At 36.5% G+C, this 13,258-nt stretch overlaps 1 protein-coding gene across 5 annotated transcripts in view; it reads left to right on the top strand.

Moving 5' to 3' along the window:
* Nup62cl (nucleoporin 62 C-terminal like) overlaps window positions 1-13,258 on the top strand; it is a 55,641-nt gene that overhangs the window by 27,256 nt on the left and 15,127 nt on the right. For all 5 annotated transcript variants that reach the window (XM_087599355.1, XM_087599354.1, XM_087599352.1 and 2 more), the window contains exons 3-7: window positions 818-977; window positions 7,169-7,319; window positions 7,581-7,630; window positions 7,766-7,900; window positions 10,196-10,307. In XM_087599355.1, the coding sequence (XP_087455481.1) occupies window positions 818-977; window positions 7,169-7,319; window positions 7,581-7,630; window positions 7,766-7,900; window positions 10,196-10,307 (608 nt within the window). The remainder of the gene's footprint in view (window positions 1-817; window positions 978-7,168; window positions 7,320-7,580; window positions 7,631-7,765; window positions 7,901-10,195; window positions 10,308-13,258) is intronic.

Here is a 13,258-nt window from a genome sequence, read left to right as displayed (position 1 = left end):
CCAGGGACTAAGCCACTACCTAAAGACTATACATGGACTGACCCTGGACTCTGACCTCATAGGTAGCAATGAATATCCTAGTAAGAGCACCAGTGGAAGGGGAAGCCCTGGGTCCTGCTAAGACTGAACCCCCAGTGAACTAGACTGTGGGGGGGAGGGCGGCAATGGGGGGAGGGTTGGGAGGGGAACACCCATAAGGAAGGGGAGGGGGGAGGGGGATGTTTGCCCGGAAACCGGGAAAGGGAATAACACTCGAAATGTATATAAGAAATACTCAAGTTAATAAAAAAAAAAATCACTTTGGATGGGTTCTTTCACAAGATGCATTAAGATTTAAAGCGTACCAGCCTCTTGATTTAGCAAGTTCACTTGTAGGAATTAATTTCTCAAATAAGTCATGTTATTATGCAAAATATGTACAGAGATTTTGTGTACATTGTAATTATTTTTGTTCTTTGAAAATTTAGTAGAATTTACCAGTGAGGCCATTTGGGTCTAGAGTTTTCAATATTTATGGAAAGAGTTTTGAAAATTGATTGAATTCCCTTAATGGTTATAGAGCTCCTTAAGTTGTTTTATATTTTAATGAATCTCTCCAGGAGTTTTAATTTTCAGCCCGAAGGTTAATTTAGATTCCTGGTGTGCAGTATATCACTTCATATTGCAACAGTGTTGGGTTCAAATCCATGGCTTTGATTTCAAATTCTCATTAACAAGGGACTCCCCTCCCCCTTAAAATCTTGAATGACAGAGGTAAGTTTCTCATTCCTTACTAACACTATAAAATTTTACCAACACTATCTATTTGATTTTCTAGCCACAACCTCAACAACTACAACTACCACGGTCACCACCAATACCACTACCACAATTACAAGTGGCTTCAACCTGTATCTGACACCACCTGCATCATCACCATGGCTTAACAACACTGGCTTAATCAATATGGCTTCTCTGCCTTCTACCATGACCGTGAAGTAAGCTTGTCTATTTGAAATTTTCTGTTTTGTTTTATCACTTAGTAGGCTGGGTAGCTCTAAACTAGTATTTTATAAATCAGTTGTGGGAACAGGGAAGGATTTTTTTAAAATGTAGCTCTGGATGGTAAACAGTCAACAAGCTTCTGTTATACTGTTCCAATACAGCCATTACTAATACTACTAAGAGTTATAATTTATTGTGCAATTCTGCATGTTTAGCAAGATGACAATGCTTTAAGAACATCATATCATTTAATACTCATAATTATCCTATGAAATAGATACTATTTTGGGGTCCTGTTTTATAGAAGATGGGAACACAGAGAGATCAGGTAATCCTCTAATGGTCATACACTTTGTAGTCTGTGTGCCACAAAAAAAAAAAATCAAGCAATTGAACGCTAGAACTTATATAAATTTGCATATTATATGAAACATCCTGTGTGTCCTTTGTATAGTTCCTACAATGACAGAATCTTGTATTACTATAGTATAGAAGTAGCTAGAATATTGACGTTGATTCAGTCAACATACAATTTAGGGAGCTGGAGAGAAAGTTTAGCAGCTAGGAGGACTCGCTTCTATTCTGCAGGACTAGTGTTTCCACCTCAGCATCCGTATCAGGCTGTTGAGAATTGCCTAGAACCCCAGCTCCAGGGTCTCCAAGACCCTCTTCTGATCTCCATGGGGACCTGTACACATGTACACACATTCACACAGATACATGAGCATAAAAAGTAAAAGCAAATATAAAAATAATTTTTAAAAGTTCTACAGACTAGGTCTGTCACCACAAGGATTCCACATGGTGCCCTTTTATGAGTGCATCTCTCTTCCTTTCATTAAGTGGGCGGTAATTAATATTCTTCATTACCATATTGACAATATTTTTTAAATGCTAAATAGGTGACAAGCCATGGCATGTGTGTGTTTTCATTCAGCATAATTCCTTCAGTTCTACATAAAATTTTGTTCTTTTTTTCTGAGTGGTATTACATGCTGGGTATAATGTAGTTTGTTTAAGCACAGACTTGTTAATAGGCATCTAGGTTAATTCCATGTTTGGGGCTATTGGTGTGAATATTTGCATACAAGTACCTTTGTGAACCTAAGTCCTTTGTATATTGGGTAAATGTCTAGGCATGTAGGTGCTTGTCAGTGTGTCATTTGTATATTTATTATTCTTAGGTGCCTGACACTCTCCCTGAGTGGCTGTGTCATTCTGGTACACCTACCAGTAGTGTGTCAGTTACCCAGACTGTCCATATTTACTTGCTCAGTAGTGGCAATGGGACACATTTTATTACCCTTCTCACAGATGTGACATGCTCTTATTGTGGTTTGAATTTTAATGTCTGATGATGATGTACATCTTTCATTTTTTCCTCCATTCTTTGAGAATTTGATACAGTGTGTTTTGATCCATACACATCCTCTCCTCCAGCTCCTCCCAGATCCACCCCACTACCATTCACCCAACATTTTGTTCTCCTTTCATTTTTTTAGCATCCAACAAAAAGTCCAGTCTGTCCTGACTATATTATTACATGTGTGGACTTTCTTTCCAGCAGCGTAGATAAGGGTGAGACTTCATGCCTGTCTACCCTCTCCATTTTGGGGATTGGACTGGTTTGGGTTTGCACAGGCCTTGTGCATGCTGTCATAACTGCTGTGAGTTGCTATGTAAAGCTACCCTGCTATGACCTTACAGTCATCCATTACCTCTGTCCCCTTACACTCTCCATTCTGGCTGGTTCTGATATAATGATATCTATTTTATCTATTTTTGTATTTTCATATTAGTATTTGTGTATATACATGTGGATTTGGTTTTCTACTCTAGGTCTTGATAACAGAACAACATTCAATGATCAGGACCAACTTTACAACCTATAAAATGCTCTGGGAGGCATTCTTATTCCTGTTTCCTCAAAGAAATTGTCAATTTGGTACTGAGTCATTAGATGTTTCTTTAATGAAAACTTTTGTGCCCAGACACATCTCATGCAGAATCCTTTAAATTAAAAATAAACGTATTTAATGGATCCATAACCAGCCAGACTGTCTAGTTCATCTTTAATGAGCTTCAGCAGTGTGTGATTTTTAAAGGAATAAGTCCAGAATTCATGACATCGAGTTGTCTGGGCTTCTCCCTTACTGTCCTTGTTACATTGGAGAGATATTCTTGTTTCGTTTCTGATATTGGTGGCCTCTGTGTTTCTTATATGAATTTTATTGATGTTTCTCTAAAGAACCAGCATTTGTTTCATTGATTAATCTGTAAAACTTGCCTGTTTTCAGGTTCACTGTTATCCACTGCTGATTCTTTTCTCCTGATTGTATTGGGTTCATTTTCTTTTGCTAGTTTCTTAACGGCTGATCTTAGACTATTGATTTGAGGCACTTTCTTCTCACACCAGCCTGCACGGCTATAAATAGCCTTTGCACTGCTCTTCTGTGGCCCGCATCTTTCATTATGCTCTGATTTCGTTTTGAGCATTGGGTTATTTGGCAGTATGTTGCTTAATTTCCAAGTGTTCTGAGATTGTCTTCTTTTCTTCTTGAATTAGTTCTAGTCAGTGAACGTGCTCCATATGATTTTAGCTATTTTATATTTGTTCACACTTTTTTCTTGTGTGAGAGGAAATGGTCTGTTACAAACTGTTCCATGGAAACCTAAATATTCTGTTTTATCTTATTAAGTTTAATGCTCTCTGTGTTTCTGTTACTTTATGTAAAGATTTTGGAGTTTTGTCTGATTTCATTCTAGTAGTTCCTTTGGTTGTTGGAAAGTAGCTTTTTGAAGTTCTCAACCAAATAATTTTGGATTCGTCTTATTTTCTCTCTTTAGCTTTATCACTTTTTCTTTCGGGAAAATTCTAGCATCCTTTATAGTTGTTTTTAAAATTTTTTTTATTACCACACAGCACTGTAACATTTCCAAACATACATAATACAATTTTCTTTTATTGGCACCCCTGCTGCTCCCCCCTTTCCCACATCCATGTCTTGTTAGTAGTCCCTTCTTTCCCCCTAAATAGTTTCCCTCCTGCCTTTTCATGCTATATACTGTATCTAGCTTTTTCTTATGGACTTGGAGGCTTTACCGTCTGGCTGCATATACATTAGATTGGCAGCTCTCCCCTTACATCTTGATTTTGTTATTATTCTGCAATTCCCCCTTGACTTTGCAGATGGTAATTTTTGTTGTTCTGTAATAGGAACATAATCTTTTCTTTAAAAAAATACCTTTTCACCTTCAACTCCTTTACCTTAGCCTTTCCGTAGCCTTGGAGTGATTCCTTGTGGGCCATATATTGCTGGATGTTTTTAAACTGCAATATCCATCACTGTGTTTTATTTGCTCTAGTTAGCTTGTTTATAGGTGTTGTGGTTGTTGACTATCAGAGCTTGACTCTGCTGTTTGGTTATTTAGTTATTATTTTTGACTTGTCTTCTGTTTCTCCTTGTTTTTAATCTAACTGTTATTGATGGAATATTTTAAGGCAGTTTTACCTTGTTGTATATATATGGTGTTTTTAATACTTTATTATTATTATTATTATTATTATTAATTTTTACTGGTTGTTGTAGATATAAAGGTATGCATATATAACTTTGAACGGTCTATTCGTATTGACTTTTTACCATTTTGGTTCAAGTAGAGAAACCCATACTTACTTTCCCTACTTTTAATCTTGTTGGTGCTGTTGTCACAAGGATCTCTTCCATGCACATTGAATGCAACACCACAGAAGGCTGTGTTTTTCATTCCCACCTACAAGAACAATCTACAAAACCCCCTTCAGGGGGTGGATGATGCTTTGCCCTTCTTTTCAGCCTTCTCAAGGCGACATTCTAAGACTTGCCATTAACTTCTGCAGAGTCGATCTTCAAGGGGAGATTTGTGGGCAGTGCTTTACCTTAGATATCCATAAGATATCTCTATTTCCTCTTCATTTATGAAGATGCGAAGAAGGTCATGATGAGCACTTCTTTTCCTCCTTCCAGTACTTTGCAAGTGTACAATTTCTTCCTAACCTCTCCGTTTCAGATGAGAAGCCAGCTATCATTCAGTTGCTCTTCTTATTTTAAGCATATTTTTTCATATTTTTGCTTCCATGATTTAATATGTATATACACATACATACATATACATATGAATAAATATATACACATACATGCATACATATATATAAAACCTTTACCTTTCATAAGTCCAGTCACACTGTGTCTTCCCATGGATTTCTCTAGAGCCCTTTCCATAGCATGGTGGCTATCACAGCTGCCTCAGAGGAAGGTTTTTGTGATTTATCCTATTTCTGGTTGTTTACCTCTTGAAATGGCATGTTTATGTCTTTTTCCAAATTCAGAAAGTTTGCACTTTTTCTTCCCAATAATTTTTCAGGCCTGTTTTCTCTTTCTGGAACTTCTCTTGCATATACTTTTATCTCATCTATTACTGTCCTCCTATGCCCTAGAGGAGTTTTTTTCATTTGTCTGTTTCCTCTTTGTTGTTCTGTACATTTTAATTACCTGCCATTATGTTCATGGATTTGTTTTCTGTAAGCTCACTCTAGCTAGCATCAAGTCTTTCAGGAGGGCTTATTATTCCAGTCATTTTATTTTTCAGTTGTATATTTTCCACTTGTTTTTTATAATCCCCATTTCTTTGTTTTTTTAAATTTCAAGAGGATTAAAAATTGTCCTCTTCAGAAATTTTTAGTGGCTGCTTTAAAATTCTTTTCAGGCAGTTCCCAACATCTGATACCTCTCAATGCTTTTATGTGTGTTTCTAGCCTTTTCTCTTTGGAGTGGTGATTTTCCTAGTCCTTGATATGGATCATTTTTATGGTGTCATGGACATTTGTCTATTATTTTAGGAGTGTTTGGGTCCTATTTATATCTTCTTTATTTTCATGAGATAGCCCCCTTTTTGAGATATAGTGCAAAGAGTGGGTGTTTCGCTTCCAAATGGACCTTGCCCCAAGCACCCCAGCAAAAATGGAACCCTCAGTCATACTGCCTCAATGCACACAGGTGATGTGGAAGTTCAACTCTGAGCTCTGCTGACTCATTCCCATGTCACTAGCTCTTGTAGGAATGTAAGCCCAGCTTGCAGATGGGACTAGAAACACCAGAAGAAGAGGCAAGTGATGAGCTAACTCAATACTTGGTTGATATAGGAGTAGGCAAAGTTTCAACTACTTGGACCATGCGTTTAGAGGACTCAGAATACCAGCTACTTTACCTTTATGCTACTTGTTTGGCCTCGTGGATACTCTATTGACATGGTGGCTTGGCCCTCCTTTGGGCCTTGCTGACACAAGGCTCATGGGTGTAAGAGGATAGTCCTTTCACCTCTACTTTTGGTTTTGCCCATCAGTGATCAGGTTAAACTCCTCAAGTCTTAATTGACTTCCAGAGTGGAGGAAATGGGAGTCCTTACCAGTCTCAATTTGTCTTAGAGTGTTCAGTCTTTAGAGGTTAGATTCTCTATTGGGTCCCTGTGATACCACAGCAAATGGCGAGGCCTACCAATTAATCCTGACTTACCCACTCTTGTTAAATTTTGTTGCTTCTGAGAGATTATTTAGCTTTACTCTGGCATTATATGTCCCCATTAGTACCCCAGTAGGAATTTAGAATGCTACATCCTTCTGCCAGCAAAGTATTAACATATTACTTTCCCCTAGAGCTCCACTGATACTACCCCTAGAGTCAGAGTTTGGCCTAGTTACCCTGATCACAGAATATAGAAGATCAGCTCTTAATACAATCCTCAGGGGAGTTAGAGTTCTGTAGGGTTCCTTGCAGGTCTTGTGGGATGCCTGTCTTTTGTGACTAATACTCAGAAGTACACTTGGACTTAGATGAGTAATTCCTATAGCCTCCATCATACTGTGCTGACATAGCATGGAGAGCGGAAGCAGACTGTGGCCCTGGCTTAGCTGTTTATATTTTTGATATAGTAGACATGTTAAGAAGTATCCATTTGCTCTAGTTCCTTAGGATAATTTTCAGAGAATTTAACTGGATGTTTTAAAATCATCTTTGCATGTTATGATTTTACTAGACATCATAGTAGAGAATCTCCCCACAGGTTTTTCTCCCTCATTATCCTGTATTGTTTGTTTTAAAATAAGATTATACTTTAATAAATATGACCATATTTTTATGGTTTTTAGCTCAATAGTGACTCCTGTGATGACATATGGTCCTCTGGATAGCATGGTGAACAACTGGCACTATCAGCTTCAAGAACAAGAAAAACACTACTTTTATCAGGCTCACCAATTCAATGTTTGGAACCATGCACTGATTGAGACCAGTAATGAGGTAAGAAGATATTCTCATTAATCTCACTTTATTGTACAAGAACTTTTAGATAAGCAAATGAGAATAGACTTTTGTATTGTAGTTAGTTTCCTGTTGCAATATTGATGAATATCTTAAAAACATTTTCCTGAATTAATATGCTCTCTGAATTTGGAAGTAAGTGTTTGGTGGTAGAGTGATGTTCGAGAAAATGTATATTGTTGTAAAATTTTTAAGAAAATTTGAATATCAACACAACTTTGTTCTTATTTCTCTTTAAAGATTGCTCTTTTGCACAACGAAGTGGAAAGAGTGAAACGGGATCAGAGCAGGTAGACCCTTGATGTCTTTGGTTGAAATACTTAAGATACTTTTGTTCTCTTTTGTTTTCCCTTGCTATTTATTGGCATTTAATTAGTTACCCCAAATTGCTTGCATTAGCCCTTCCATCGGCTTGTTTTATTCAGGTTGGAACAAGAATTGGATCTTATCCTGCTCCAGCAGAAGGAACTGGAACATACCTTGGCTCCCATAGAGGAGTTTTTGAAGGAGCAGAATGGTCCTCTTAAACTGCTGTATGTGAATAAGGAGTATGAGATGATGTAAGTACATAAAGATTGAAGAGTTGGGCAGAAGGAGGGAAAAATTGAATCACAAAAGAGAAAATAAAGATCGATAGGAAAGGGCAACTTCTAGTTGATATTTATCATCTGCTTTGACTTCACCGTGTTTGTCTTTAACGGATGCCTGCAAAGAAAGGCATCATTCTGGCAGCTCTGTTTTATAGCATTTCATTCACTATTATTAATCTCGAGCTCATGTTTATCTATAAAGTTTTTATATTTGTCAAGTGTATTCTTAAAGTGAAAGTAAAAGCTTACTTGTGATGTTATAGTATTATGGAATATTTCTGGCCTCATAGTGGCACTTCTAAACCTAATATTCATACAGTGGTTTTAGTCATACATTATTTGATTTTTTTCATACACAGTTGGTAATTTGAGGATGAACTCTGGCTTTCAAAAATGTAGTTATTTTTTTCAGGGTTTCAAGCTAGGTATGTTTTATTTGTGTACTGTTCAGTTTTTACTTTGTGTCTGTTCGCTGTCAGGGTTCCCATGGTAACTCTGTCCCTGGACCTGTGATTTGATAATCAGGCCACTTTAGAAAGCATTAAGAGACGTTGTGTGAACATACTACATAATCTAAATTGCGACTAACTTGGGCTCACTTTGTCAGTGGCTTGTTAGTGAATCAAGATGGGGCTTTTATGTTTTGGATTTTTTTTCTGGTTTTTAAGACAGGTTCTTAGCGGGTTTGCCCAGGTTTATGTCAAACTCCTGGGTTAAAGTGGTTCTGTCACCTTATCATTGTGAGTAGCAGGCACTGCAGGCACTCATCACAGTGCCCCACTGAGCTTTTGCAAGTGCTCAGCTGAACTTATTTGTTATAAAGCTCACAAGTTGATGGGTTTTTTTGTAGGAATTTTAATGTTGATAAGTATAGCTAATCTGTACTGACCTCCATTTTATTTCTAATCCTGTTTCTGTCTGTGTTTTCATTCTATTTCCTTTTTCCATGTCTTCCTTTGTTCTATTCTTTGACATTGTTTTTGTGAAACACACATGCATGCGCGCGCGCGCGCGCGCGCGCACACACACACACACACACACACACACACACACACGTTTCCTTGTTTGAGATAGGATCTGGGTATGTATCCATGGGAAACTCTTTAGGTAGACCAAGCTGGCCAAGGATTCCCTACATAGATAGACAAGGCTGTCCTTGAACTCATAGAGATCCACCTGCCTCCCGTCTTGAGTACAGGGTTTGTAGGTTTGCACCACCACACCTGACACATGCTATATTTTTATCACCTGTTTTTGGAGAAGGTCTCATCCCACAAACTATGTAGCAATTAAGGCTGGCTTGAAAGGCTTGACCCACCTATCTATACTTGGAAGTGCTGTGATTACAGGAATGTATCACCATGTTCAACTTTAGTCTATAGTTTTTGTTTCATTTGTTTTTAAAACATGTTTTTAGAAGATATTAACTGTAGATTGGGGAAGAAAACCTCAGAAACACTAACTCCTTTCCAACTGCTCTTTTGTACTCTACTCAAATTTATATTACAATAATACTTTCACCAGAATTTTGAACACTTTAGGCAACCAAATACATATAAGAAATTTGGCACTGAGAGCAATGGGTAGTTACCAAGAAATCTAAATGCATCTTTTAATTTTATAGATAATAAAGTTGAGAAATCTTCTCTTGGCTTTGAATTCTTATAAACATATCTATATACCAGACTAGCTCAAGGAAGCAACCTTTCTCCATCACTCCCCGCTCCCTTCTCTGTCTCATAAACAATTTGAGCAGAATATTTGAAAATTTAGGCCACTGATCAGTTTGTAACTAAACTTAGATGTATCTACCTTTTAATATTGTGAAGCTTGTTTCTCAAAATATCCGTTGTTACTTGCTATAGTATACCATGTAATGTTTTACTATGTGAAAGTTTATGTATTCTCAGTCATTGAAAAAATCTCAGCATTGATGTATTCTCCGTCATTGAAGAAATCTCAGTACTGACTATCGCATATATTTTGGTTCAACCAAAGGGTTCCTTTGCTCTAATACTCATCAGAAATTTAGCCAGAGGCTAAAGTCTTTGCTTTGCAGTCTTAGGTTATGGTGGTAACATTGAATCTGTGAGACTGTATGTCCTTGATCATAACTGGAAACTAAATGAATGTAGGGGAGTCGAGACAGATCTAGTTGACAATTATATGGTTTTTGTGGTTATTCCCAGGAGTGTAAAATCTCTATATGTCAGTAACAACCAGGAGAAAACATTTCTTGTTTCTCTCTTTCATTTCCCTTTGCAGTTATAGACTGGCTGAAGTCATAGATGCTGACCTGAAAAGGATGTCTCAAGATCTCAAGGACATCATTATTTACCTGAATTCAGTGATTCGTCCTGCTGATGCTTCTGAACCAGTACGGTCCCTGTTCTTTTGATTTAGACAGCCAAGATTTTATAGGAAATTAGCCCTCCGTGGGTCTTTTAATTAGTCACATTCTCCTGTTCTCCAGAGTACTCCTTATGTGCCCTCTAGAGATATGAAGCCCTTAGGCATGATTAGTGGGACAGTAAATTTTTAGTAAATATTTACAGTTGTGAGGTTTTTGTGGTTATTCCCAGGAGTATAAAATAAATGACTCTCAATGTTATTCAGGACTTACTTTCTGCATAATTAAATGGATCCTGGTACTTTTTTATGTACTAGTTAAATTTTCAGACCATATAGTTATTTACACAGTCTTATAAATATGAACATATATGTCTAGGTCTGTTGGACATATGTAGGCACTAATTTATATCTTTAAATTATAGCAACTATTAAGACAACATTTTCCCATAAAAATTTTTTTGTTAAATGTTGTCATGTTTCTAACTGCTTTACAGCATCTAACTTAGTTCATAAAGCAAATATGTTATATTTTTGGAATGCATGTCTGAGGATCCTGTTAGAATTGAGATTCTGTGAATCAATTTGGCAGTAAGAAAGAAGTGGGGGGTTTCTCTTTCAGTTGTCTATACTCCAATTATAAAGAACATATTCCCCCTACCTTTCCCTATTGTCTCAGAAGCCTAAATGAAGTCCTCTTTTCCCCGCTCCCAGTCAATGGAACTAAAGCTAAGAGGCATCTCCTATTGTAGGAGCTTCTATTGTGCTTTTTCTCATTAGTTATAAGTAGGAGTGAGGCTAGATCTGGGTAGATGAGAATGAATAACATATACATAAGTGGCCATTATTCTCTAGCAAGCTCTTTGTCCAGTTAGATGCAGACAGTTTTTTCTGTGCATACATATTATTACTGAATTTTTTAATTATGAAAAGACAGCCAGTTATAGTCGAGAAACTATTAGAATTTTGTCACATAATCTCCTTGGGTCTCGGTTCCTTCTTTTGTAAAATGTCAAGGACAGAATAAATGACCTGTAAGTCCCTTTCAGCCATAAAACAGTGCTATTCTGTACTTAGCATCAATCTAAAATTGAACAATGACAAATATAAATTAGTCTGAAATTACCAATGCTACCATCTGCCCTGTGTTCACAAAGATGATCACGAGTCGACAAAATACATTTCTATTAGATTCTGAATGTAATTCCAAGATTCAAAATTGTTTTGTTGTGATAGGTTTCTGATGAATAGATAAATATAAGCAGATTTAGACACAGCAGAACTGATGTCTAGTCCTGGAGTGCTGAATTAATTTGAGAAGTGTAGTCAACAGAGTTAGTAAAATCTATCTCTGTCGTTTTCTCAACTTGGCCCACGATTATTTTGTTTTCCTGGTGACTAGGAAACAGTCTTTTTGTTTTCATTTGTCCTGGTCGGGATAATGGAGATGTTTAAGATGAGTGAGTTAAGGGTAATTACTGTGTGATAGCAGGACAAAGGAAGTGAGAGATCATCCCTCTTTTCAGCTAGCATAAATCATTGAACAGAAAAATCACACCTACTGAATGATAATGTTCTTATGGATAATGTGATGATCATCACAGTCACGGTACAAAAATAGGAGCTGTGTCCCAGCATTCACAGTGCTGGCACTTAATGACTTTCATTATGCTTGTGTGGGGGTTTGTGTGTGTGTGTCTCTCGATGAATGGGAGACACCACATAATACTTACAATTTTGTGAACATATTATGTCTATTACCCAATTACATTTTTTATAAAATCATAAAATTAAAGCATCAACATTACTAATCCCTCCCTTTTCTATTAATGTATTTCTTCTAGTCTTTTTACACTCCTGACACACACACACACACACACACACACACACACACACACACACACAAAGTCCTTCTATGTATACAAAATCTGAAACATAAATCTATTGATTTTTACCTTCTGTATCCATGGCCCTTTCTGAAAATGTAAATCATTCTTTGACAATGTGAGTTTTAATGCTGCCAAGATATTTTGCTAGAGATGAATTTTATAATATATTTACCATTTTTATTGATAGAGATATTATTTCCAATTTTGGGGATATCTAATATAGCATTGTAATGATCAATCATATTTAGAGTTGTGTTGGCTCCTGGAAGTAGAATAGTATAAAATGCTATAAATATTTTAAAACTATTGACAGGTGACATACAAATGTACATTTGGAAATTTGGGCCTATTTACACTAGTGTTTAGTGTATATTAACATGCAAATTTTTCCTACTTGTAAATTGAATGTTCTTAATCTGCAATGGTGAAATTTTAAGTGCTCCAAAATCTAAAACTCTCTCAGCAAAGAAATAATGTACAAATAGGTCCACAGCCATGAAATGGGTCATAGTCAAAAAATATGAGTGTAGCTAGACTCGGGTGTAACTCAGTGGTCAGAGTAGCCCATGAGAAACAAACAAATGATCAAACAAGCAGCATAATTCCATGTTTAAGCTTGCTTCCCATATCTGGGATATTTCGCTATATATAATGCAATGTTCCAAAATTTGAAAAGAAAGTCTGAAACAATTCTACTCACAGGATTTTGAGTAAGGAGTTATCAACCTATACTTGACTACTGAATGTTATTATTTTTAAAATAATGAATTTGAGGGGTCATGCATATTACTATCATTCAGGAGGATGAGGGAGGGCCTTGGCTACATGACTAGTTTTCAGGCCAGTCTGTACTACATTAACAAGCGAGTGTCCCCCCTAAATGTGCAGATTTGATTGACAAATTTTTGTTATTAATTTTAAATGGATTTATTAATTTGTTTTCTTTTGAAACATTTCTTAATGTCCTTTATTTTTATATTGTGCTTGTCAGTTTTTTATTGATTTGTAGGGATCTTATTCTTGACAGTTACCAAATGAATAGATTGAACTAATGCATAAAAGTAACTAGTATATAAGTATGAAATGGCAA

This window comes from Rattus norvegicus, chromosome X (assembly GCF_021556685.1).
Source record: "Rattus norvegicus strain SHRSP/BbbUtx chromosome X, alternate assembly SHRSP_T2T, whole genome shotgun sequence".
In the NCBI taxonomy this organism is placed as follows: domain Eukaryota; kingdom Metazoa; phylum Chordata; class Mammalia; order Rodentia; family Muridae; genus Rattus; species Rattus norvegicus.
This window is presented reverse-complemented; position numbering and strand designations above follow the sequence as displayed.